This window comes from Neopsephotus bourkii, unplaced genomic scaffold (assembly GCF_033783945.1).
Source record: "Neopsephotus bourkii isolate Nb327-2 ecotype Australia unplaced genomic scaffold, CSIRO-AGI_Nbou_v1 NB_909, whole genome shotgun sequence".
Taxonomy (NCBI): domain Eukaryota; kingdom Metazoa; phylum Chordata; class Aves; order Psittaciformes; family Psittacidae; genus Neopsephotus; species Neopsephotus bourkii.
The window spans coordinates 44,351-70,989 of NW_026901403.1; the positions used below are offsets into that span (position 1 = coordinate 44,351).

Below are 26,639 nucleotides of genomic sequence, written 5' to 3' on the forward strand. Positions count from 1 at the left end.
ACCCAGACCACTCCGGGACTCAATCATTCCATGAAAGCCATTTCCCTCCTCACTACAAAATGGGATTCATTCGGTCCAGCTCTGCAGCACAGGAGAGCCTGTAATGCCCTTCCACAGCCCTCTTTCTTCTACCACCTGGAATTACCACATGGACATAGACATTTAAAACAGTCTGTTCTGATGCAATGATGAATTACATTTAGTGCTCATCGGTGGGTGGAGCAGCAGCTGAAGGTGCTTCACTGATCTGGATGTTAAACCACCTCATTGTTCCATGATTGTTCACATCGGATAGTGCTCCTACTCCCTGGAAAAGGGACTCCCCTTCCATTCCCAGTACATTTCCAGCTCCTATTTCTATGCTACGGTGCAGAGAGGACATTTCTTGTCCAAGCTGAAAAGGGATGCTCACCCAGGTGGATCTCTGCGCCTCCTTGTTCTGCTCTACAAGGTACAGGATGGGCCTTAGGCTGCTTTGCATTGCAAGCAGAAACTCTTCCAAGCCATGCACTGGGAAATGAGGAAGGAACCACAGCACAGTGCTCGGGGAAAGAAACAGGACACGAAAAGAGGAACTGGGCTTCAAGGGAAGGGTGAGAAGCATCCAGAAGCTGATGCCCTCACCTGGTCCCTGCGCAGCACCAGGGCTGTTTACCTGCATGGCAAGTCTATGTCCACCTTCACTGTGGTGCCAGGCAGGAAAACCCATCTCAAACTTATGAAAAAGGTTAAATGAGGTCTTCTCAGAGAAGAGAAACCATTTCAGTGGAAGAAGGTCATTTTGTCCATGGTCACACCATGGTCCAAAAGCAGGAAAAGCCATCACACAAGCAATAGTTAAGCCCCCTTCTGTACAGCAGCATATTACCAGCCTAGAAAAAGGCAGAGCAGAGAATTCAGATACCAATATAAGAGGCAAAAAGCACTTCTTTCATCAAGGATCCTCTCTCATAGGGAAGATACCTGCAACAGACCATGAAACCAGCTGCATCTAGCGTAGGTCACTGCAGAATTAGCCCTGTACATTTCAGTCATTTCAGCCCGGGCCACACACCATCAAAAGCCAACATGGCTTTGGAGAAGCTTTATTATAAGTGGCACACCATTTCATAAGCTAAACAATGACTTCAAGAGCCAAGTGAGAGACCCTAACAAAGCATCAAAGAGTTGCATCCCAGATGCTGACAATTCATATTATATTGCTATATGCCTGGGAGGGAAACTACTGATTCCCAGTGTTTCTGGAGGAAATGGCACAATCCTTGCAGGATGAAGGGTCGGTGTGCCCCAGGCCAGGGCTGCAGACTGAAGCTGTTGGAAGACTGGGAACATGCTGCTTTTCTCCCTGAAATCTCTGCAGCTGGAGCAGACCTGAACTCCAGAAGAGGCATCTCCCCACAAACGGTGCTACAGAAGGCTCCAGCCTTTTTCAGAGATGTGAGACCTCTTGATTTCTACCTTCAGCAAGAGACATCCTCACAAAGGAAATGAGAAAGGAGCAGGATTTGGCTTTGTAACCAGACTTGCACAGAGCTTAAGCCACATTCTTTCTAGCTGCAAATCATAGTTCATGCAGAACTTGAACCATCCCTTACCGTAGTAGCTACTCCAGGATTCCCACAAATCCCAGGAGTTTCTGTCCATGAGGAGCTCACTGGGCAGTTGTCTCACACTCATCACCTCAAGGCTCATATCCAGACAACTGTGGTAATACTATGGGGTAAAGCAATGTAAATGCTTAGCTGAGGGCTAAAGGGCACTCAAATTGGGCACACCAGTGCCAAAGCAGCAACACTTCTGCTTAATCCTTTATTAGATATCCTTATATATCCTAAGTTACACACGCTCCCATGAAGTTCTGCTATCACACAAGCCCAGAAGGTGCAGTAGGAAGTTGAGAACGTGGCTGCTCATCACCCACAGAGCATCACCCCACCTGCAGAAGCACCTTCTGCAGTACAGCCTGGACCTAAGGCTACAGCAGGACCAACTGAGCCTGTGCTGGCTGACATGGGGCTGCAACAACCCTCCCATTGCCAAAACAGTGGTGATGCACAGGCTGATTCCACTCCCCCCTCCGGCTTTGTTGTACTGGGCAGAGCAGTTAAGAATCAAAAAACTCCAACTCACAAAGCAAAGACTTTTTAAGGGCTGTTAAGGTTAAAGCATCCAAAATAAAGCACTTGAGATAAATGTTTCTAAGCTTCTTATAACAGCTTTAACATGTGCATTTCCTGAGCGGTCCAGGAGAGATGCAAATTCTGACCTTAAAGCAGTGAAAGGCTGTGGTCACCAAACAGCCTCCAATAGCCCCAGCCCTCACCTTCCCTGTGTTTTGCAGGTTTCCAATCACCACAGAGCATCCTGCCAAAGTCAAGAATCATCTCCTCAAGTTCACAATTTACTCAGTAGAAACTCTACAAGCTGTGCCTTGAGGAAAGACTTCAGACAGCAAAGGAGCAGTTGAGAAACAGCAGCTCTGATGGTCTCCAGCAAATGACAATGTCCCCCCTCTGAAAGTCACCACCATCTCTGGTGCTCTCCATATACAAACATCGAGTGTTCCTCTAAAAATCAGACAATTCCACATTACAGATGAGAGTCAGCACCTCAGCCCAGACAGCACACTGCTGTGAGATAGGAGGGAACAACAAGTGAAGTCCCCTCTTCTAGTCAGTGCATCCCAGTCCCAGTGTTGGGAAGAGCATCTGAGACAGAGACCTGGAAATAACAGCCCTCCGCTGTGTTCTGGTGGCAGTGCTACTCCAAGGATGTAAAGCAAGGCTGTGTTTGCTACAGCCTGGCCGTTACTCAGGCACCTTGCAGAGCAGAGAGAGAAAACAAGCAGGAAGATGACTACAAGCCCCTTCTCTCCCCAGAGCTACTACTGCTGCCCAAAAAGCTGGGTGACATTACACACAAGGATGCAATTCCACGCAGCTTTGGTCTGGGAACACTACCAGGGCTTGGTTCCTACCCCACTCAGGGGACTTTTACTGCCGTCCAAGCACTCTGCAAAGCTGATGTCCTCTGCAAGACAGTCTACCCCTAAACCCAGCAGCTCGGAGCCTGCCTGAAGATCAGAACATGTTGCACAGCGAGTGCATGTGACATGAGTAAGAGAAAGGAAGGAAATGGGAGTTATTGCTCTCTTCGCAGCTCCCGAGCCGGGCGCAGGTTACACAAGCCCCACATTCCACTCCTCCCAACTCCTCCGTTTCACCTGCAATCCTGCCACAGCCCCGCAGCTCCCTCCACGTCTCCCTTGCCCTCCATTACTCACCAAAGGCAGCTGGATTGACCGGTCTCGAGAAGTGCGGCTGCCCCATGAGCTCCTTTCCTAAGCGGCTCCCCAGAAGGAGGAGGGAGGAAGAGAGGGGGAAAAAGTCTACCCTGAGAGAGCACTTGAGTCCTTTAACGGGATAAATCCACGCTTTGGGCTAGGAAGTAGCGAGGCTGCTGCCAACTCTCAGGCAACGGTGGCCGGTGGTTGAGCACTGGTCCTGTTCTCCCCATAGCCCATGGCCGGGCACTTGATTCTCATAAATAGGCATCCGTGCCAGCTCCCTCCTTGCAGGAATGCCTGTCATTCCAGAGCCGAGCTGGCTAGGGCTGAAGCTCAGGAAGGGGAGGAGACAACCAGCCACGCTCCAGCCACTTAGCTGCATAATCCAAATCATCAACACCCCTGGCTCCTGCCTCGCATCAAGTTTAGCAAGAAGAGAGAAAAGCTGGGAGTGGGGAGACAGGGAGACGGCTGGGATTTGCTCAAGGAAGGGCTTGGAGAAACCAGGCACGCCAATACATGGAGGGCTTTCACCTCCCAGCCGGGGTAAGGAGGGGAACTGTGTACCTGAGCCTGCAAACTACACAACGCAAGGAGGTCATGAATGAGAACGCGTGGTGCTCTAACTGTTGTAGAGCCTGAGTAAAGGGCATTACAAAGAGTGCCTGAGCTGATATGCATCTAGCCAGAGGTATAATGAAAATACAATTTCAAAGCCATTCCTCTCTTCCCTGGAGTTACCAGGAAGAAGGTAGGAGCAGGGATGTAAATATAAATCTCATCTGATTTACATTTTAACAGCAGAAGAGTTTATCTTGTATGTGTGTGTGTGTGTGTGTGTGTGTGTGTCAGCTCTCCCTGGTAAGGTAACAAATACCCCCTTACCATCTGCACCACAATAACAAAGACCTCCAGAGCTTCAGTATATCCACTTGGATTCTTTTCTATCAAGTTCTGTGTTAGGAATTCACTGACCCTACAGATCATTCCCAACCCCTGTAACACCACACACAGAGAAATGGGAAAACTTTAACATTCAGAAGCTTCATCTTAACGGGGGGGGGGGGGCTGAAGGAAAACCAGTTTTCAGCTGCAGCATCCCACCAGTGACTACTCAGGAACCTGAGCCCATCCAGCACATCCAGGTTTGCTCTCTCCCACTTAGGACAAAGCAGTTTTAAACACATCCAGGGATGGGGCAGCCACAGCTTCTCTGTTCAACCCATTCCAGTGTCCCAGCACCGTCACTGGGAAGAGCTTAATCCTAAAACCCTCATCTAAATCCATTCCAAACCACAGCCATAAAACCACGGGAGGAAGCAGTAAAGACCCAAGAGGAAGCAGGACATCTCTGCACCTTCTTCCCCTCACCAGCACCCGCTTTCCTCATCCCCATGGAAAGCAAGAGCCCAGTGGCAGGAGCAGGTGGAGCAACAAGAGATGAGCAGACACGAGGAGGTGGAGGGGCAAATAGCACTGCCCTCCCTCGCACAACACGTACGGACATTCCTGAGAGCGCTGCTCTTCTTGGCCTCCCACCACCAGCCATGGCTCTGCTCGGAAGAGGAGCCTGTTTCTGCCTGTGGTCAGCCACAGCAGTCAGTCTTCTAAGTACTCCTGACTTTCATTGTGGGCAATTAACACCCTGACACAGGCATGCTCCACCTCATTGAAGCCTCTTTTGCTCTGGAACAAAGGAAAAGCCATTTTAAAGCCACTGAAGTGTGCTGCCATCTGGCAAAGGCACACAAAGTTGGGAGATAGAGGCTGGGCAACTTCTCCAAGTCTGTAAATCAGCTGTCCAGCTTGGAAAGAGGTCCGGGAAAAGTATCCCTGCATCTGGGAATGCTGCAGAATGCTAAACACTGCATCTAGGCTTGCCTTACGGCCAAGGAGATTAAAGCCATTGCATTTGATACTACATTGGCTGTGAATGAAGAGTGTGCAAGCTCAAAGAAGAGGTGCCACGCGGTAGATTGTTAAAACACAACAGCACAGTCACATGCCTTGATTCCTTATTTCTACCCAAGTAGAACATGAAACATCAGCTTAAATTTACAGTCATCACAACGATGACTCTTTTCAAGGTGGACTCCTGGCCAGAATAAAACACAGAACCCCAGCCTGGGCTGGGCTGGAAGGACCTTAAAGCTCCTCCAGCTCCAAGCCCTGCCATGGGCAGGGACCCCTTCCACTGGAGCAGCTTGCTCCAAGCCCCTGTGTCCAACCTGGCCTTGAGCACTGCCAGGGATGGGGCAGCCACAGCTTCTTCATTAAACCCATACCAGTGTCCCACCACTCTCTTCTGCCTAAGAGCTCATCTCAGTCTCCCCTGTTCTGGCAGGTTAAAGCCATTCCCCTTGGCCTGTCCATATGGGTACCTAGGATAAGGGAAAATCCACATTTCAAGCCAGGACAAGGAACAAGTGTCCAGAATTCCCATAGGGCCATCTAACTTAGCTGCACAGCAACCAGAGCAGTGCCTTTACTTCTTAAGGACATGTTAAGCTCTTTATGAGGAGGAGCTTGAAACAGCAAAAGCTTTCCAAAGGAAAGCAATAGTCCCTTCAACATTTGCTTCTAAAAAGAAAGAAATCCCAGTTATCCATGAAAATCTTACAGGATTTCAGGAGTCAGATGGCTGAAAGGAAACAAGATGACTGGTTATGGGCAGTAAACGCCCAAGAGTGGGGTACATTGCTTTCAAGTTTCACTTCCTCTCCATCCAGCCCAGCATCCCATTAAAAGCTTGTCATTCCCATGTTAATAGTCTGTTTATATGCATTGTAAAAGGAACTCTTCTGGATTGTTTCACTTTAAAATCTAATGAAGCCCGTAATAAGCACAGATATTAGCTCCTCTAATGAAGACACTGTTGTTCACATTTCAGTGCACACCAACATGAAACACCACATTCATCTACCGTGACTCAGACATTTACGTCCCATGATTCAGCCACAGGAACATGAAAAAAGACTCCTGCATTTCCCCATCCATGCACTTGGAGCTGCCTATTTGAAACCAGCATTCAGGGCGTTTTCCTGCAGAGCCCATCAGCAGGAGTCACCAGGAGCACCAGGATGTTCCAGGCCCTTTCCTCACTGGGGATGTGCCCACCTGAAGCACCAGCATGGGTCCATCTCACCAGGAAGGTGTTTCACCACAATGCTGGCCAGCAATCCTCAGCAGCTTTGGCAGAGCATGTAGAATATGAAATAAAGAGATATTATAGACACATAACAGCTCTGGCTACCTACAGAAATGATCATTTCTGGGCTCTGCTCCCAAGCAGAGCATGTGGAAGAGTTATTAAGTACAACAGCAGACCAAGGGGAAGCAAGCAGGTCGGAAGGCAGGCAGTCAAAATGAAAGGTCACAAGGCAACCCAGCATGACGCTCTTCCTTTCTCTTCTCCTCACATGGTGTTCCAAGCCAGCCCAAAGCTAGGGTGGAAATGGAAGATGGTTTATTTAGAAGGCAGCTGGCATGGCATTGTTTAGGTTCTGGACACTGATGGAATAGCGCTGGGTGGGATGAGACAGAGGAGTGAGGTAACCACTCCTAAGCCACATGATTTCCTCTGTGCTTCCTGTGACATTTCCAACAGGGAAACTCCTATTTCCCAGAGCATTCCAGTCCCCTTGTTCTCACCAATGAGCACAGCAATAGCAGCTGCTCAGCCTCAGGAAGCAAAGGGGAGTGGATGTAGCACATCAGGGACTGTCTTGGTGCCACCATGTACATGCTGGGAGTGGAGAAGATGAGCAACCCATGTCCTGGAGCAGCCCAGATGTTGACTGGGATGGAGCACAGCTGAAGGAAGAGCACGGCTCTGGACTGCGCAGCAGCCTCTGCCACTGAGCTGAGAGCGTGCTCAGCCTCACATTTAAGAAGGATCTGCTCCATTGTCACAAGGACCAGGCTAAAGAGACTTGTGTAGGTGTTGGGGACAAGAGGAGCTTAAGGCCAAACTATTCAGCAGAGGAAGTGCAACTTTCAGTGAGAGCACAGCTTAGCCAGTACTGAAACCGCATCATCTTCAGTGCCTCTGTAATGACAACATGTGCCAAGTATTTGCTTGTTTACTGCTGAGGGAATGCTAAGGAATGGAATCCTGACAAAATTAAAGATTTCAGTCCCAACTTGGCTCCCTTGATCACGGTGGTGATTCATGGCTGTGCCATCTTGAGGCCAGGGAATCTCCAAAGCTCACAAACTACTTGCTGAAGCACCTTGAAGCAGCATGAAAAGCAACACTGGTCAGAAGCCAAAGGAAGCTCAGATACAGGACACGTTCCAGCAAAGCATCAGCATATTCCCAACAGTGAAGCACTCGGAGGCAGGATCCCCATCTGCCACTTCCAGCTCTATTATTTAGGAGCACATTAAGCAAAAACACAGAGAAGAAAATTACATTCATGATTCCATTGTTCAGGGAAGAAACAGGCCCGGTATTGAGTTTAATTCTTGTTTAATCCTCTCCCATAGCAAAGACTAAGGTACTCAGAGAAGAACCCATAAAACTGACATCTCCTCAGCTTCCCATAGCAAAACACTGGAGATAAAGGGCAAAACAGAGCTTCAGCACAAATCAAAGGTATATCCCTCTCCTCTATCACTACCCAGCACATGCTTTAGGACTGGCATTGCACAAGGATATGGTGCTGTTCCTAAGCAAACGGTTGTGTCCTTTGGCAGAGGTAAGTCCATCTATGTCACCTATCAAACTGATGGGACAAACTCTGTTAAGCACTACACTGGAGATTGTAAATTAACAGCAAGAATAAGTAAATATTAAACCTCTAAAATAAGATTAACAGGAAATTAACCCTCAGAAGTACCACTATATTTAAGTCTAGGAGCTAGTCTGCAATTTGTAGGCCAAGGTCTACAGGCTAACAACCCTGCACTGATTCATTCAGAGATTCAGCATCCCCAGTTTCTCTTCCTACCGCTAATCCTCCAAGATGCCGAAGCAGGAAGCTGGAAGCCTCTCTGCCCGCATGCAGGCTGCAAAGAAAGGCAAAGATTTCACTGTCAAAGTCTTGTTTCCTCTTTTTAATACATCACAAACATCCCAGTGAGTGCACTTGGCTCTTCCTATCTGAAGACAGAACCACAGCAAAGCAGATCAGTGTTCCCTCTGCCCCTCGTTGCAGGCAAAGAATCCCCATTATCCTTCACCACCTTGAGCTCTTCAGGCTGAAGTTGCATTTCTTCCCCATCTTGGTGCACAAAGGCAGGCAGGGCCAGGGCATCCCACCAGCCTGCCCTCGCTTGGCTCTGCCCAGGGAGCCGTACAAAAGCGCCTTGGGTTAGCATCTGGGGAACACCCAGCCTCCCAGTGCATCTGCTCCACTTCCATTCTGGACCAGGCGAGAAGCTCCTTGTTAACATCAAGGCACAACCTCAGCTTCTGCTCATCCTGAGCTGACAGATTTGGAGGAGAAGCCCAAATTCCCTGCCACAGATCAGAAATGGAACGCAACAGCAGACAGGTTTGGCTGAAGGCACTGAAACGCAGCCAGAAAACCCTTTTTTGCACCCGTGCAACGGGAAAACTCACCTAAAATTTGGCATTTGAAAGCACAACTTTAGATTCACACACACAAACAGCAGGTTTCAAAGCTTCCTTTCAACCACGCTGTGTTTTTACAAGGCATTTCTACCCGAGTGAATCTAACAAACAGGTAATTACAGGTTTGACCTCCTCTTGCACAAATATGCCTTTTGAAACAATGTGGATATGTATTTGCCCAATACCCGAAGACAACTCCAAGAGGAACCATTCCAGTTTATCAACTTTGTGATTCATGTTGATACAAGCCTTATTCTCTATTTAAGGAACAAGATAACACTTAGGAAGTTCATCAAGCCAAATACGTTTCATAGATCTATCATGGACCATCCTAAAGTGGCCAATCCAGACCACAGTCACACCCAGACCAGAACCATCAGCAAGACAGTGAGTGAACCTCAACTCTCCAAACATTTACTATTGCTCAACCATTGAGGTGTCTCCAAGCAGCAACAAGACTTAACATTGAAACACAACAAGTAAAAGATTGTGACCAGCACGATTAAAGTGATGGCTTTGGGTTGTGAATCATCCCTTTCCTTACCCCTTGTTGTGGAGGGAATTACGGAGGCCCAAAGGAGCTGCCCTAAGTCCCCCAAGTTCCTCCTGGAATCCCAACCCCTGCCCTGTTGCTCCTCCCATTTTCTACCAGCACTAAAAGCTCTTGTGAGAACCACGAGCACCAGGAGTCATCCCACAGAACAAGGCACGGAAAGCAGACGTGACAATCACAGACAGGTACAAGACATCCCAAGACAGGGACAGATCTACACACTGGGTCCTCAAAGCCAAATGCTGTTTACAGGTCAAGTTGACTCAGCCAAGCTGCAGGGACAATGCCATGGCAATTGTTTACAGTGTCAAGGCCATGTCATATAATGAAAGGAAACATCAAGAGATAACACCAACAGGTCAGGAGGCACAACTCATTGGAACCTTGCAAGAAGCTGTTTCTCCCCGAGCTGCTCCTCCTCTTGCAGATGTGGCCCTCCACACATTCCCAGAATCCTCACTGTCATGGTTTAATGCAGGAGGAGGCTGCAGCCCAGCATAGACACCACACTCCATCAGGACCAGCTTTGGAGCCTCCAGCTCAGATGCCAATAGCCGTCTGCTTGTAATAGCCATGGACTCTGCAAGGGAGGCTACTCAAATACTCACCTTCTCAGACACATTTGACAGTGAAGAGCTATAGCACACCACTATTGCAAGTATGTGAGCTAACAAGCTTACAGCCAAGCCAGGAAGGGTTATGTGAGCTGCAGTTCTACCTCCACTTGCAGTGCAGATAACCCCCAGTGGGCTAGACGCAACTCCTGCCCAGAGCTGCCTTTGTAAGCCTCACACCTACATTAAACACCTGGAGATAGGGGCTTACATCAAAGAATCATGTAGATTAGGGGGCTCCATGCTATATCCCAAGGCTTCATGAGGTTACAACATACACTTCCCAATGCTCAATGCTGTTGATGAAAGATCTTAGAGGCAACGGTCAGTACGAGCTCCCCACCTTGGCATCCACCAAAGAGTTCCCACCTCAAGATCAGGATGCAAGAGTAAGTGGCACCAAAACTCAGGTTAAGAGTTTTACAGCTTGCAGGAAGAATGAGCAAGAGGGGTCTGTTTCTATGAAATCATAGAATCATGGAATGGTTTGAGTTGGAAGGGACCTTAAAGCTCACCCAGCTCCAACCCCTGCCACGGGCATGGACCCCTTCCACTGGAGCAGCTTGCTCCAAGCCCCTGTGTCCAACCTGGCCTCGAACACTGCCAGGGATGGGGCAGCCACAGCTTGTTTGGAATGAAGCGATCTGAATTAACATCACAGGGGTCTGTCATCCTATCAGATGCTCAGAGGTGCACAAATAAAGAGCCATGGTTCCTGTAAGCATGTTCTTCAAGCAGTAGTTACAGTAAGGATACGTTAGAGCAACCACGTGAACGGGTGCACCAAATGTAAGGGGTGTAAACATGAACATCAAACCGTTTCTCCATGCACTTGAGGTCTGAGCTGGGGAGTTTGCTCTTGTGTCGGATTCCCATCTGAAAAAGGTTCCAAATGCAGTCCCAGGGCTTGCCCAAGGTCCCTGCAATGACAAGCTACACCCCGCCATCTAAACCCATTACCTTATCACCAGCAGGGCTAGCTGGCCCCTGCTTTCTGGCCATACTTATGGCACAACTGAAGTCACTGCATTCTGCCCTGCTGCAGCCATGGACATGACCTGACTTGGCAGCGATGACACTGCTGTTCCAGCTCATGACAAACCCGGCACAGAAGTCAGGCCACTAAAACTTGGAGGTCTGGGGGCTCAACAGGAAAGCAACCCCATCTGTGATGAACACTGGGGTGACTGAACACACGTTACAGCTTTTTGTAATGTGTAACACACATTACAGCTTTTCTCCCTCCTCCCTCCATGAGCGGTTTGGTTCTTGTGTTTTCCTGCCATGGGTTCCCTTGCAAATTATGAGACTGCTTAAAAACCAACTCAGGATAAGCCTTTTGTAAACCCCACCACTTACTTTGCTTAGAACAATTGCTACAGGCTGCAAAATGAGCCCTTCAAACCAGAACGGACTCCACTCTGCAAAGATGATGGCCTGGGAACAGTCTCCAGCACAGGAACTCACTCAGCTGCAGACTCGTGATGCCAGGAAGGCATGACGAAGGGAAGTCTCCTTTTATACTTGTCCTTGTTCTCCAGTTCTGTTCCTAAACATTTATTTAGGGATGGGCTCAAGGGATCTCTGCTGTGGAGGAGTGAATGGCTTCCTAAGGCAACAGGGTGTTCCGTATCAAACTCATTGAACACCAACCATTGAAACCAAACACTCCCAAAATTAACTCCTGCAAGACTGATCAATGCTTGATCCTGAGCACGAAAGGAAGGAAAAAGCCCTGAACAGATAGATAGGGAGTGTCAAGGGTGCCAGACTGACTAGTATAATCCCATTATAGAGTTATCCTGAGCAAGCAGTTTGCTCAATACTGGAGAGATAACAGGATTAACTTCATGTTCAACATCATTTCAGCCTCCTAATTGCAGAATCACTCCTAAGGCCCTCATGTCATTGCTTCAATAGGGGATTCCCAGCACCCCCCACCAGCCCCAGCTTTGAAAGCCCCTTCATTAGTGTCAGCATCTTCAGTTAATTACTTGGAGAGATTTTCCATCCCTCCCCAAAGCAAAGTGTAACTCAACCCTTGCACGGAATGCTTGAGCCAAACAAACCTTCCCTCCAGGAAGGGACTGTGTTTACTTCCCCAATCACTGCGAATGTCTCCAAGATTTCATGGGAAGATCAAAGAGCTGAGGGGGAAATTCAACATTACAGTTGAATCTCAACACAAATCATCGCAGAGGCTGCTTCTGGTTCTCTCAATGACCAAGGGTCAGCCTCAGACATCTGCTTTCCAAGGATGGGGAGAGGGTGTTGATGGTAGACCCCCAGCCTGGTTTCTGTTGAAGGGACCTTAAAGCTCCTCCAGTTCCAGCCCCTGCCACGGGCAGGGACCCCTTCCACTGGAGCAGCTTGCTCCAAGCCCCTGTGTCCAACCTGGCCTTGAGCACTGCCAGGGATGGGGCAGCCACAGCTTCTCTGGGCACCCTGTGCCAGCGCCTCAGCACCCTCACAGGGAACAGCTTCTGCCTAAGAGCTCAGCTCAGTCTCCCCTCGGGCAGGTTGAAGCCATTCCCCTTGGCCTGTCCCTACAGGCCCTTGTCCCAAGCCCTCTCCAGGTTTCCTGCAGCCCCTTTAGGCACTGGAGCTGCTCTAAGGTCTCCCCTTAAGCAGCCTTCCCTTCTCCAGGCTGAATCAGCCCAGCTCTCTGTGTCTCTATAGGAGGACAGAGAATAGAGCTTGCAGCAGACCCATGCAGCAAGGATCACCACCGAGGTATTCCCCTTGCCAAGCCTTGACTCACCATTAACTCGCCTTGGAAACGAGTCCCTGACTGCAGCCGTGCTGGGGGAGTAAAGGGAAAACAGGCAAAGCAAACAGCACACGGCCTGTGGGAGAGCCACAGGAACCGCGCTGTGTTTGTCTATGGGATTCTTGTATGGAAAGTTATTAAATCCCACTTTTTCGGGCACAGGCGGCGGCACGACCCCCATCAGACCACCCTTACTATTAGTCCCTAACCTGATGCAACTGCAGCACAACACCGAGGCACCCTGCAGCTGCCAGCATCCTGCGGTGCCCCGACAGCCACTGCCTGCCCCCCAGAATGCGGGGGGAACCCCAGTGCCCTGCTCGTGCAGGGGGGGCCCTACAGAACCGCAGCCATGGCAGCAGCATCGGGTTAAGGGAGAGGGGACCCCCGCGAGCCCCACATCCCCGCGCTCCCCGGTACACACCGCCCTCTGGCGGCCACAGCGCGGCCCCGCAGCCCCATTCAGGGCCGGTGTGAGCCCCGTTCCCAGCCTCTTTCCGTGCCTTCAGACCAATCCGCTTCTGTTTCCACCTTGGGATTGCTCCAGGGACACCCTGTGCACCCCAGATGAAAGCAGGCTTCCAGGCTGCAATGGAAGATACTGAGGAAAGGACCGAGATGCTGCAGGAAAGTCATACGGTTGAAGTACACCAGTGTACACAGCTTCATCTTACACAGCCGAAAGACAAGCTCTTAACAGCCACAGGGTATTGGAGGGGGACTTCATCCCCACTGGATCAGCCCAACCTGTCACGAAGCCACATCAGATCTCTGGTTTCCTGTTGCACTTCAGTGTTTTAGGAGACAAAAGACACTTTCAGGAATCAGAGCAAGACTCCTTTTCCAGGAGAAAAGAGAAAGGAGATGAAGTGGTGACGTTAGTGGTGACAAGAGGCGAGTGTTCACAACCAGCGCGGCTTGGCTCAGCCAGCAGCTCAACTAACACCATTTACAACCCACAAAGGCCCCCACCTTAATGAGAACATGCAGTCAGCCTGAGCACATCGCTGCTGTGTGAACAAAGGACAACAGGAATAACAAAACCCCCTCATTTCTACTAGCACCACTTACCTCTGGTTCCAGGCAGGCTCCTCCTCTCCCCCCAACCCCACTGCTACTCCTTTGCCAGCATTTCCAGGCTGCAGTGTTCAGAGAGCAAGGGGAATGCAAGGTCCAACCAGTTGAAAATGAGAACTAGAAGCTGTGGAGTTCTGACCCTTCTGCTCCATGCCCTACTTACTGAACCACAATAGCTCCACACTCCCTGTGTGACAGCGAGCTGGCCTCAATCAGCCACAGCATTGACTGCATGTCCTATGAGGCCCTGTCTCTTCACACAAGGAATAAGATCACTCAATTCAATCACGAAGCACTTCAGCACACATTTCTCACTCAGCATCAGCCTTTGCTACAGTCTGCTCCAGCCAGCCCCAGCACATCCACAGCTTCGCCATGAAACCACCACCTTGGCAACATGAACCTCCTCGGTCCTCCAAGCAGAGCTACCTGCAGGGACTGCAGAGCCATCTCCTACAACAGCACCAAAAGTCACTTGAAATGAGGGTGCCACAGAATTACAACACCTACATAGAATTACAATCACCTACTCTGGTAGGTGAAGGAATAATCTATGTGCAGCACTTGGCTCGCGGATCAAGAGGGAAGTGCAGCAAGAGTTCAGGCACATCCCCAAATCATAAGGGGCTTGTTCAGGGCTAGCAAACAAAAGGCTGATGTGAATCACTTGCAAATACAGCAGGCAGAAGAACAGCACCAGCATCCTGGGGGGTTTTGGACAAGGGTCTGTAGGGACAGGACAAGGGGAATGGCTTGAACCTGCCAGAGGGGAGACTGAGATGGGATTTGTGGAAGGAGGGCGCTGGGACACTGAAATGGGTTGAAGAGAGAAGCTGTGGCTGCCCCATCCCTGGCAGTGCTCAAGGCCAGGTTGGACACAGGGGCTTGGAGCAAGCTGCTCCAGTGGAAGGGGTCCCTGCCCGTGGCAGGGGTTGGAGCTGGGTGAGCTTTAAGGTCCCTTCCAACCCAAACCAAGCTGGGGTTCTGTGACAAACTGCCCCAAGCACCCTGCCAGCACTCAGCACATTAATTCCATAACAAGAACATCCATCACACCTGTAAGAACAAAAGGCTTTCAGGATAATGTCCAACTTGTCAAGCACACCTGACTCATGTACAACAATGCCTTCATGTGGATAAGCAAACGTTCTGTGCTGCTCTTTGTTTCATAGTCAAACAGTCTGCACTGAGATCAGTCCAACCCTCTGCTAAACCTGACTGAGGAACAGGAGGAGTTTGCCTTTCTTACTGCTTGCAAATGAGCATCCATCACCTGTAATTAAATATCTCAGCACCCCAGCCACCCTGGCTCTCTCTGTTGCCTGGCATGAGGCAGTTCTGTTGCTGTACACAAACCAGAGAGGAGCTCAGAAGGGAATCATCGTTTCTGTGTCTTCCTGGAAGAAAAACCTGTTCTTTTGTTCTGGAACAGGCATCACAAAGAGGTTTCCACTGGCTGGTTAGTGGTAACGGCTCTTCAGCTGCCCTCAGAGCTGCAGGACAGTGAAGCACTCCTCACACTGCAGCGCTCTGTGTTTGACTCCACAGATCAAACCCAGGAAACAACAACGAGCATCATCTCCAGCAGCCTCATTTAAAGTAAGAGCCACACCATCCAAACCCTTTATTCATCATAAAAGTGCACACTTGAATGCTGCTGAATGGGGAGTTCAATGTCCCAGAAGCAGCCTCGAAGGAGCTCATTTCTGGTTAAAACTTAGTCACCAGGAGGGGATTCCCACCCAGCCAGCCCCAGGCACCAGCAGCAAGCTGAAGAACCTCTGAATCAGAGGCTGGCACCTATTTCCTCCTCAACCCTGACACCCTGTGGCTGTCACCAGATCAGAGGGAGGTGAAGCTGGCAATCTCCTTCCCATACAAGCAGCTCCAGTCCTTGCAGAGCCACCAGTGTCTGATCTCCAGAGGTACAAGATGGGAACGTGGGATCTCTCCTTAGGTTCAACCTAACAACCTACAAGCAAAGCATTTCACATCCCAGCAGCCACTTCCAAGTGTTGTTTTCAGATCCCAAGGCATCAGGCTGATGGAAGGCAGTGATTAAAGCGTCTTTGCGACAGGTCATGGTCACTTCACCTTTACCATTGTGATCCCAAAATCCCATTCCCTATGCACATGCCATGATCGTGCCCTCATTTCCATGAGGGTTTTGAACATGTGAAGGTATGGCTCTTATTTTTAAGGATAACAATGGGCATGGGGTAGCCAGCCATGCATCCTGCTGGGACCAAGGAGCTGGTGGTATAGAAGCAACTACTCACATTTCTAAGCCCTTCTACTCAGACTATATTTGGAGTCTGAAGTCCCCAAAAGCCACAGATTCATCTCACGTTGGTTTCCTTATGAGGCACAGAAGTCAGCCTAGATGCTAAAACAAACGACTTCTTGGTTTGCACAAAGGTTAAGGACTTGAAGAGTTACTTCCTATTTTTAGGAGGAAAAGAACTGGGTAAAAATGTAGCACAGCAGGAGAGGAAAGGGATGAAAGTCACCCTTGAATAAAGAAGTAAGTGTGAAAGATGCTTAAAGCATCCATAAACTTAGTACTTCAAGTGCTATTAAAAAGAAAAAAAAGCAAATTTGGGGTGTGCAAAGGCTTCTTCAGTGAATTCCCAAAATAATTCATGGTTGTCATATGGAGACTGAGACAGAAGCTACTGAAAGGTTCATATCCCAATAGCTACAGAGAAAGCAAAGCACAGGAGGTCAAACAACCCAAAAATCAAACACTTCCCATGGAGAAGTTTTTCCCTGTGCAGGTGATAGGTTGAACAGAGAAGCTGTGGCTGCCCCAGCTCTGGCAGTGCTCAAGGCCAGGTTGGACACAGGGGCTTGGAGCAAGCTGCTCCAGTGGAGGGGGTCCCTGCCCGTGGCAGGGGTTGGAGCTGGAGGAGCTTTAAGGCCCCTTCCAAACGAGTGCTGGATTCCATGAAGAAAGGCACTGCCATGCTCCCTCCAGAGCTGTTCATGAGTGATGGGCTCAGACACCACCAGGCAAGCAAACTGCAGGGGAGGCAAGCAAAATGCTGGGGAGGGACTCTTTATTAGGGACTGTAGTGACAGGACAAGGGGTAATGGGTTAAAACTGAAACAGGGGAAGTTTATATTGGATAAAAGGAGGAAATTCTTTCCTGTTAGGGTGGTGAGGCACTGGAATGGGTGCCCAGGGAGGTTGTGAATGCTCCACCCCTGGCAGTGCTCAAGGCCAGGTCGGACGAGGCCTTGGGTGAGATGGTTTAGAGCGAGGTGTCCCTGCCCATGGCTTGATGATCTTAAGGTCCTTTCCAACCCTAACCATTCTATGCTTCTATGATTCTATGGTTCCATGTTAGGGCAAGCCAACACCATGGCAGAGGTTTCAAGGAAGCAGAGGCACAAGGTGAGACTTGCCTTCCCAAGAACAAAGCTCCCACTTCTTCAATACGTTGCTTTTGAAGATCTCAGAGACTTACAGGCAGAAGAAAAAGGTCCAAACGTAGCTCGTATCATGCTAAGATAAGCAAGTGGTCTTTGGGAGGCTGTATGGGCAGTAGATGGAACAACAAAAATGAGCTCCAAAAATAGAGCGTGATCCTTCAGCCACCCCACAGGAAGGATGTGAAGAGGGGGAAAGGTATTCCAGTGCCATTTCCCTTCCACAGATCACTTGTGTAGGTGGGACCCTGGCAAGCAGGGAAGCTCGGCCTGGCAACGTGTGTATATTTAGATTTCATTCATTCCCCTCCCTAACCTCTGTCCTCCCACCTCCCTCAGCTGATGATGTGGGGGCAGCACAGGCTGTGCAGGGCTTCACACCTTGGCACAACCCATCGCTGCCACCTCGCAGCTCCTACGCAGAACCTCGCAGGTTCCCCCCACTTCCAACCTTCTCCCATCTCCAGTCTCACTGCACGAGGTGGTAGCTGAGGGCTCAGGCTGACAGAGCTACCCCAGTTACTGCAGCTTGAGCAGGTTATGCATTTGCTAAGCCAACAGCAGTCACAGCCTGTCATCGTTTGGTTTTGCTTATGTCCAGCATTAGGGTGAAGAACTAAGTGATGCTGCACAACATGCGAACATCCAAATTACTGCAGAAAGCTGCTATGTGGCAACGGAAGCTCAGGGCTTTCAAGAGATTTCTCTGTATTCTTCTCTACACTTGAAAACCAACCCAGGGCAGGGTTGAAAAGCAAAGCTGCAGTGGCATACCTGCTCTACAATAACCATGTATAGACAAGCTCTGAAATGCACCGGAGACCCTGCTTCCACTCGTCTGCATGGCCAAGCAGGAATTTGGCTATGAAGAGAACAGCAAGTTTGGGGTTTAATTAGCCAGGGCAGGCAGCCAAGGAGGGCTCCCCCACCCAGCCATGGCTACTGAGGCCTGACAGCTAACGAGGATTTCTGCTTCACTGTGTGGTCCCCAGGGGCCAGCCGAAGCACACCAGCTCTGAACACGTGCCAGTGCAGTTCAAACAAGAGCCAGCCATGCAGCGGTGGGAATGCAGTTAATATACAACCAGTTAAGGAGCAGCAATACATAAAAAAAGCACCAGGCTTAGAGGGAACAAAGGGCATTGAGTCTAGCTCAGCTCCTGCACGCAGCTCCACCTTACCTCATCTCCAGGCTCAGTGCCGGGAACAAGGCAGGAGTCCTGAGCTTAGCAGCACTTGGAGAGTGAGCGTCCTTAAAAGCAAAGTGATTAAGGAAAGAATAATAAAAGACCAATCTGCTTATTTAAGATGGGGCTCTTGGCTCCCAGCACTAAGGAGGCAACATGTAAAAGCTTCACAATCAGTTGTGTGGGGTGTCTTGTGCATGCAAAGATCAAGTGCAGGTACTCCCTCCATCCAAACTGAATTTGCTCCGAAGGAAAGTTGGCAAATGCAAACAGAACATAAAGGCCTTTCACATCTCAGGTCACCAGCGCCGCTCAAGTGAGGAGTCAAAGCTCTCAGTAACCTCAACAGGCTCCAACCCAATGTCTCATCTACCCAACATCTGACCCACTCAACAAATAGAGTTCAACTGCGCATGAAAAGGGACAAAAAGCTTTGGGAGATGAACCCAGCTGGCTGCTGGCAGTCCCTGCAGAGCCTGAGCCCTGGTGAATAAGCAGAGCTCACAGTGTTGCTCAAAGCCATCCCATTAATGCAGGCTGAAGAGATGGGAAAACTTGCCCTGATGCTCCCTGTGCTTTACCCTGGGGTTGAGCAGGGAGCTGTCACCTCCTAAGCCATTGCTCCAACATTGCCAGCACCACACTCACCCTACCCTTCCAAAGCCATCATTTGGGATTAGTTTGCCATGAGCAAATCATAAGGGAAAGCAATCACCACAAGTTTAATGTGCACCTTACAGGCTAACAATTAGAGGGCACAGCAGCAATTCTTGCCACCAGGATGACAAGCATGACATGCTTTTATGCATGTCCTCTTGGCTCATAGCTATTCCAACCAACATACCAGCTCTGTATGAAGTCAAGCACTGGCCTTCAGCAGACAGGCCTGGTACATCCACCATGCTGCTGCTAAGTACATCAGTTTCCAGGTTTTAAGGCTGGCATCACCCAGCTGCATAGGAATAACGTAGACATAGTATTTCTGGTCAGAGTTGCACTTCACTACAAGTTCAAAGTCACCAACTGCAACATCATGGGCCACAAGATGCGAGGTCCACATGCTCAATGGACGCTGCCTTCCCAGCATGCAGGCAACAGCTTCCATGCAAATCCCATCTCAATGGGAGGGGGAAAACAGTCATTTAGCTCATGTCTTCCATTGCCATTTTAGGCAATGGATGGAAGAGCTATTCAAGAAAAAAAAACAACAAACCAAAAAAACCTCTATGAGTTTTAGTTGCAACCATATCCTTACATCAGTTAAAGCTAAGAGCGCTGAGTTTGCCTCAGGGTAAGTAGTACAAAGTGTCTGAAGGAAGAGCTTTAAAGCCAAATTTTGCTTAATAAAAAATCCTGTATCTGCTGCAAGACAGAGCAGCCTGAGGAAATCAATACAGGAAGAGAAGTGAGCAGCCACCAAAGGAGAGAGGTCCTTCTTTATGGCGTGCCATGTGCTTTGTTCAAACCAGCTCAATGCTTCGGCCCTGCCCGTGGCAAGGGGGTCAGAACTACATGATCTTAAGGTCCTTGCCAAGCCTAATCATTGATTTTATGATTCTAGCCTCTTACTTACTAAGAAAGGGATATTGTTTGTTTTCAAGAGCTTGGGCTAGACAACAGATTTGTATTCCAGGTTTCACAGATATCCAAAGAGATCTTCCAGATCTACGACACAGCTTTAATCAGGTTGCTCCAAGCCATTGGTGCAGTACAGGTGCAACTGATGCAGCTTGTTTTCTAATCACCTTCCACATTTGAAAACATGAAGTTGAAAATACGAAGGTTCTTTCTGCTGCTTAACCAAGGAGGAAAAAACAGGTCCACAACCTGTGGTAAGCTAGCCAAGAGTGTACTCACCAGTGCTCTCTTCCATCCCTCTTGCTCACTAGCTTTCCAAGCAATTCCTACAAGGACAGGAAACAAAACAAGAGGCACAAATTACAATTCCAAGCATGACCAAAGCTCAGTTTGAAGTTTTACTTCTCTATCAGCTCTGCTCAGCCTACACACAACCAGCATGGAGCAGAAAGCCTGCCCCAGCAAACTAGCCATTAAGAGTGCAGCAGGTTCATCCCTCTTTGAAGACATCACCAGCCTCTAATCACACACACACCGGCTTGGAAAGAAGCAAGATCAAGGTGTAATAATTCCAAAGCATCAAACGTTTGTTCCCAGGGAAGACATTCCACGTCTGTGTCTTCAAGGTGGCACGTGCCTGCTGGAAAAGGGAACAGCTACTGCTTATCTAGCAAAGGCAGAAGAGCACATGCACAGGAAGCGTTTTAGATGTCACACATCATCAAGAGTTCTCAGTGTGCTGAAGGCAAAAAGGAGGAAGTGGGATTCAAGCAGCAAAGCCAGTTTCTTCAAAGAGATGCAAGAGGAACTCGGTTTGGGGAAATCAGGAGCTATCCGGACGCTGATGGATGCTGTAGCACAGTCAAAACATGCTCAGCATTTTAGAAAGGGAGTTTCTGTTCTTAAGAGCTTGAAGTTCCAACTAAGACAACCACAATAGGAAATGTCAACAGGCACAGCATGGGGTGATTGGGAAAGAGCTATGAAATCAGCTTGTTTCCAGTGCTGGGAAGTCAAAGGCAGCTTTTATCCCCAGCCCATTTCAGCCTAACCCTTCACCACTAAGCCTAGGCTGGCTCATAACCTTCGCTCCCAGCAGCAGCACGCAGTCTGTTGGTTGTAAGGCACCATCTCCACCTGATAATGGGCTGACTTGACAGAACACGCTCAGCTTGCCCAGCATCAGAGCATCACAGGGCTGAGGTCTCCGAGGAGATAACCCCACTACACCACCACTGCAAGTGCACCTGAATGAGCTGTCAACAGCAGGGCTTTTAAACTCGGCTGAACTGTGTGGACAAAACACTTCCTTTGACCAGCCAGCCATGCTCCAGGGCCACTTCTCATTGCTGGAGCTAGAATACCACTGCAGTAATATTCTTAGATGGGGAGAACACCTCAATAGAGCCATTAAACACCTCAACAAAGCCAATAAAATCATGTTAAATCAGATCAGCATTGGCAATCACTGCTTTTAGAGAAGCACAATCTGGGCAGACTCCTGGGCAGCGAGTCAGTCACCCAGGAACAGAGGTGATCTTCATTTCAGAGGCTGAAATTACCTCAAGGTTACTTGGGAAACATCTTGGAATCCCTCCAGCTTCATCCATTAACATCATTAAAACACAGCTACTTTCTTGTGCATTTTGGATGCATGGTTTGGGTTTGGAACTGTATGAGCTTTAAGGTCCCTTCCAACCCAGAGCATTCCACGATTCTATAATTATCAAGATCCACACAAACCCAAACTCCAGAGTCAGGAAGAACTCTCCTATACAGAGCATGTGCAGGTAAGGTCCCCCTGCCTGCCCCTTCAGTAAGCCCTTCTGGGAAGGGAAAACAGCAATGAAACAAGAGCAGGTACCTCAAAACCTACTTGAGCATCAGCACAGATGACAGCAACCCTCCTGCTCACCCAGAGCCACCAGGGAGTTCAGTTTCATTTGCCTTTCAAGGGCATTCCTGCACAGGCTGTGCTGAGCTTTGCATATTCCAAGGGGCACGTTTGTGCCTCGAATACTAATCCTGGCAGAGCCTGTCGCTGCTGCACACCCATTGTAGGCACCAAGGACATCTGTCATCGCGTGACAGCACGGCTGGAAGCACCTCAGCCTCTACCAGGAGGGATCCTTCTGGGCAAAACACTAACTCCACAAGCAGCTGGTTATTAATAGAATGAGCACAGAAGGCCCAGTGGAAGGAAATGAAGTGATGGCAGGTTAGAGGGAGAAGGAGCAAAGTCAGAGCTCCCACTGCATTGCCACAAGGATGCCAAAGCAGGAGGCACATCTCTGTTTGGGCTAAGAAACAGGCATTTTCCCACCAAAGCAATGGATTACACAGTGCAGATCCTGCTGCCAGGATTAACTGGGACCAGCTCAGATCTTGCATTTCCTTTAGCTTCTCTGAATATTCATGTCTCCAAAGCGCTCCCACATTCCCTGGGACTGACAAGTGGGTGAAATTCCTCATTGCCCTGTTTCAGCTGCCTGTTTCAGCGCTCCAGGATACCCGCTCTGCCTCCCTGCTACCTGCCCCTCACTGCTGCCCAGCATCCCAGCCAGCAGAGCCCGGCCTTTGTCTGCTTTCTTAGTTCAAACACTTGGCTTTTTCTCTCCCCAGCTCTTTGTACCCATCTAAGAACACATTCTGGTTCCATTGCCCTGCCTCTGAACCCTCAGCAGCAAGGTGATGGCTTTCTTCCAGCTAGGCAGCTAATCCACACACAATAAAAGCGAGGGCTTTGCAGCCATGCTCTTGTGTTCCTACATCGGTTTCTACCCTGTTCTTCAGTCCTCACACGCTCACAGCTGAAGCTGGGAATTCCATCTATCCCAGCTCTGTCAGCTCCACTGCATCCTCCTGAGGGTGAACACAAACAGACCCAAGTCCCTCTCGTGTTGTTGCCCCAGAGCTGGACCAGGACTGCAGGCAGGGCCTCCCCAGGGCAGGATAGAGGGTTCAGCCTCCTCCACAGTGAAGCTCATCCTGTCCTCACAGGCATTTCTGATCTAGGACTGCTCATCTCCCCCAGTAACACCAAACAGCTTCCTTCGAAAGACTAAGGGCTGGCTCCAAAAGCCCAACTGAAAACCAAGCCAATGTTGGTTGTTTTTCCTCAACTAAACTAGCAAACTGACAACCCTCCCAAGCAGAAGTGGCACATTGCTGCTCTGCAGTCTCTGCTCACAGATTTGCCTTAGGCATAGAAAGCAGTTTCCATGCTGGCTCAGCTCTAAATCACCAATCCAGAGAGGGACAGGACAGCAGCTACTACAGGGCTCGTACTGTAATGAGACACAAAACCAGAGGCTGTCTTGGAACTAAAAAGCATGTAGGGGAGGGAAAGGATGGTGTTCTAACAGTCCTGAGCTATATCCATCAGCTGGAGAGGAAAAGGGAAGTGCTAATGAACACCCAATAGCCTGGGGAGCAGGGTCCTACATTAACACAGACCACAGGCACTGAGCAGCCTGCTCTTATCACCCGCTACAAACACCATTACAATTCTCTTCTACAAATGAACACAACAGCACAGAACAGTTCTCCCAAGGGGCAGCTTATAGCATGGGGGCACAGGCTAGCATTTAAATATCACAAGGGCAATTCTTTAAACCTCAACAGATCAACCATGCCAAATGCACCATTATAAATTACAAGGTGTGAAGGTGAAGTTAACCTCTTGCTGGAACAACACAGAGAAGAGGGATGCAGAGGCCCTTCTGCAGCTCAGTGGACATCAAAAAGCTTGTTTTTCTGCCTTCATCTAATAACGTGTCAACTCCACTTAAAAACCTTGGTTTGCTCGTCTTTAGTTAGATGGTGTGGCCATAGATTTGACCCAGATGGTGGTTTCAAAAGCCTCCTTTCCTGACCCAGTTTATTCCACACCAATCACAGAGCAACGGAGAGGATGGCTCCTGTGCAGCCTGGAGGTAAATCTGAATATCCCCTCTCAATGAAATGACACAGATCTGTTCTCACAGCCTAATCTGGCACAATGAGGAGCACCAAGAATTAACAGCCCTGCAGCTTCTCTCTTCAGAAGGATCCCAACACTTGAGACTGGCACACTGCATTGCTTCACTTGCTGGAAAGCAGGAACACAGCACAAGGAAAGGGTTTTGTGGAAGACGTGGGAAACACTGGGAAAATCAGAATATGGTATAACCACTAGAAACCCAATTTATATAGCCTATTAGAGTAACTGGGTTTGAGAACCCTAGATACAGCAGCAATTACAGCAAATGAAACCAGCAGCTTTTTCACACTGATTTAACATTTGGGAAGTGGCTCCCCACTGCAAACAGCAAATCTTCTTCAGCAGCATGGAAGCTGCCTGTGGGTGGCACAGTAATATAACATTCCCAGAGAGGAATGGGGAAGGGAAGGGAGCTGCATCCCTCCTGGCTGCAAGATGTGGTGGGTGAGTGGGGTTTATCAGCCCTCGCACAAAGTGAACCCTATAAATCCTCCTGGACACCAGAAGGGCAGGGACAGCTTCCACTAGGGAAGCATGGCACAGAGCTGAACACAGCACGACTTCTAAGGCAGCTCCCAGTGACAAATGCTGGCTCTATTTAGCTATCAGTACAGCAAACACTTAGAGCTCGCCTCCAGCCCTTTTGGCAGCAGATCAACCAGTCTGGAGGTGTGGATGCCCACAGGGGGAAAAACCTGGCTGAATAGAGCAAAGCAGCTTCCCTCCTTGTCCTTGAAGCAGCTGAAGGGCTTGCCTCCACCCAAATTATCTTCCTGAAAGCAAGGGCTGATCCGTGCAGAGGACAGATGCTCTTACTACCATGGAAGCTGAAACAGGAGTAAGAGCATTCAAAGGGCTATTCCTTGATCAATCTCCAAAAGCTGGAAGCCCAAAGTCACCAGGAAGAAGGCACTATTCACCCTCTGGATCCCTGACTGGCAGCTCGACTGTAAAGCTTTAGACTTACCTCTAGCATTGAGTAGGTGTGGAAGTTCTTCCCTAGAAGGCTTGAGCAAGGTACTTATCCCCTGCAGGTTACCACATGTCTGCGTGCAGCTGGGATGTAGTACGCCATCCTCCCAAAACTCCATTCCAGGAGCTGTCTGCCCAGTGTTCAGCAGTGCAGGTCACAAAAGACAAGATTTCAGCTTGGCTTAGCAAGAAACTTGAATCACGCCACCCAAACCTCACCACCACCACTGCAGAACAGTTCTATTGCAGCAATCTCTTCACTGGAGGAAGATGTGCGTTTAATTCCAACCCAGAACAACACAACAGAGAGGTCAGAGATGAGAACTAAAAGTAACCCGGAACAGCCAGAAGACCAAGCTTGATATAATTAAAAACAGGGTATTAAAGATGTTCTAGAGGTCCGTAAGACCAAAATACAGCCCTTAATCTACCAACACATACAAACTCTCAAGATATTTTGATACTGAAGAATGTAATCCCAGGCACACCAAAAGGAGATACGGAAAAGAACTGACAGATCTGCAGCATTGTTTCCACAAAGGATCCCAGTTACCAGAGTCCCCACCTCATTTTTGCACAGTGGGACTTAAAAGGAGCCAGCTTCACCAGCCTCAACATACTGCAAGCAAAAAATAATGGGTATTTGAAGTGCAGAGCTCATTTGCCCCAAATCTAAGCTGTACTTTTCATTTCTACCTCTTTCCAAAGAGCTTGAAATGACAAACTGAATTCCGGACTAGGTAAATCCTGTATTAGGAATACCATTACTGCTGCTTGAGGCACCAGAACATCCCCAGCTACCATTAGATCAGGGTGCTTCAACCTGGCCTTGAACACAGCAAGGGATGGGGCAGCCACAGCTTCTCTGAGCACCCCTTGCCACTGCTTAAAGGCTATAAACTAACACACCCCATTAAACATTGAGCATCTAAGATTCAAATCCAAAAGTCAGCCTTAACCAGCCTCATTGCAGACAATCAATAAAAGGATTCCTTTTCACCCACACCTTTTCCAGCTTATTCCTTTGCTTTTCCAGCTCATTCCAAACGACTCATCCCAGCTTTTTTTAAGGGAGAAAACACAGGGCTGTAGAAAATCTCTCATCAAAAAGCAACGAAATCCCAGCCCCAGCAGCACCACGCTTGGTTCAGCCCTGGAACTGGCACCTTTCCATCGTGTCTTTCTGCTCCATTGATTGCAGTACAACGGGGTTTGCCAGAAACTAAACCTCCTTTGGGCCCAGCACGTACCTGCTCATGCAAGAGGCTGTTCTTGTACCTCACCTCTAACCAACTCTATCCACAATGAACCACGGGCACAGTGAGAAATGAGTGACTCCAGTGTGAAGAAAGTGCATGGGACAGCTTGTGTGAAGCCAAGATCCAACCCTGCAAAGCAAAGCAAGCAGACTCACGAGAGCAAGAAATGCAGTGGGATTCTAGGATCAGCAACAAAACCTTCCATCCTCAACCCACCATAAGCAGCACCGTGCAGGACTGTGGGCCTGCACTGTTCTACCCCGCACCCAAGAAGCAGTAAATAACAGGGTGATTTCTTTACCTTTGGCTTCTGGGGTGGATTACAAACCACCTTCACCTTACTTTGTGGTT

General features: G+C 49.1%; 1 protein-coding gene across 4 annotated transcripts in view; it reads right to left on the reverse strand.

Moving 5' to 3' along the window:
• Nucleotides 1-26,639, reverse strand: part of PHACTR4 (phosphatase and actin regulator 4) — a 41,304-nt gene extending 14,665 nt beyond the window's left edge. The window contains exons 1-2 of one of the 4 annotated variants that reach the window (XM_061357638.1): nt 26,590-26,639; nt 20,355-20,401 (exon numbers count right to left, since the gene is read on the reverse strand). In XM_061357638.1, the coding sequence (XP_061213622.1) occupies nt 20,355-20,370 (16 nt within the window). In that variant the 5' untranslated portion in view covers nt 20,371-20,401; nt 26,590-26,639. Of the gene's footprint in view, nt 1-3,283; nt 3,844-18,491; nt 18,563-20,354; nt 20,402-26,589 lie in introns of those variants that run through there. The other 3 variants (XM_061357639.1, XM_061357640.1, XM_061357637.1) reach the window with 3 other exon arrangements.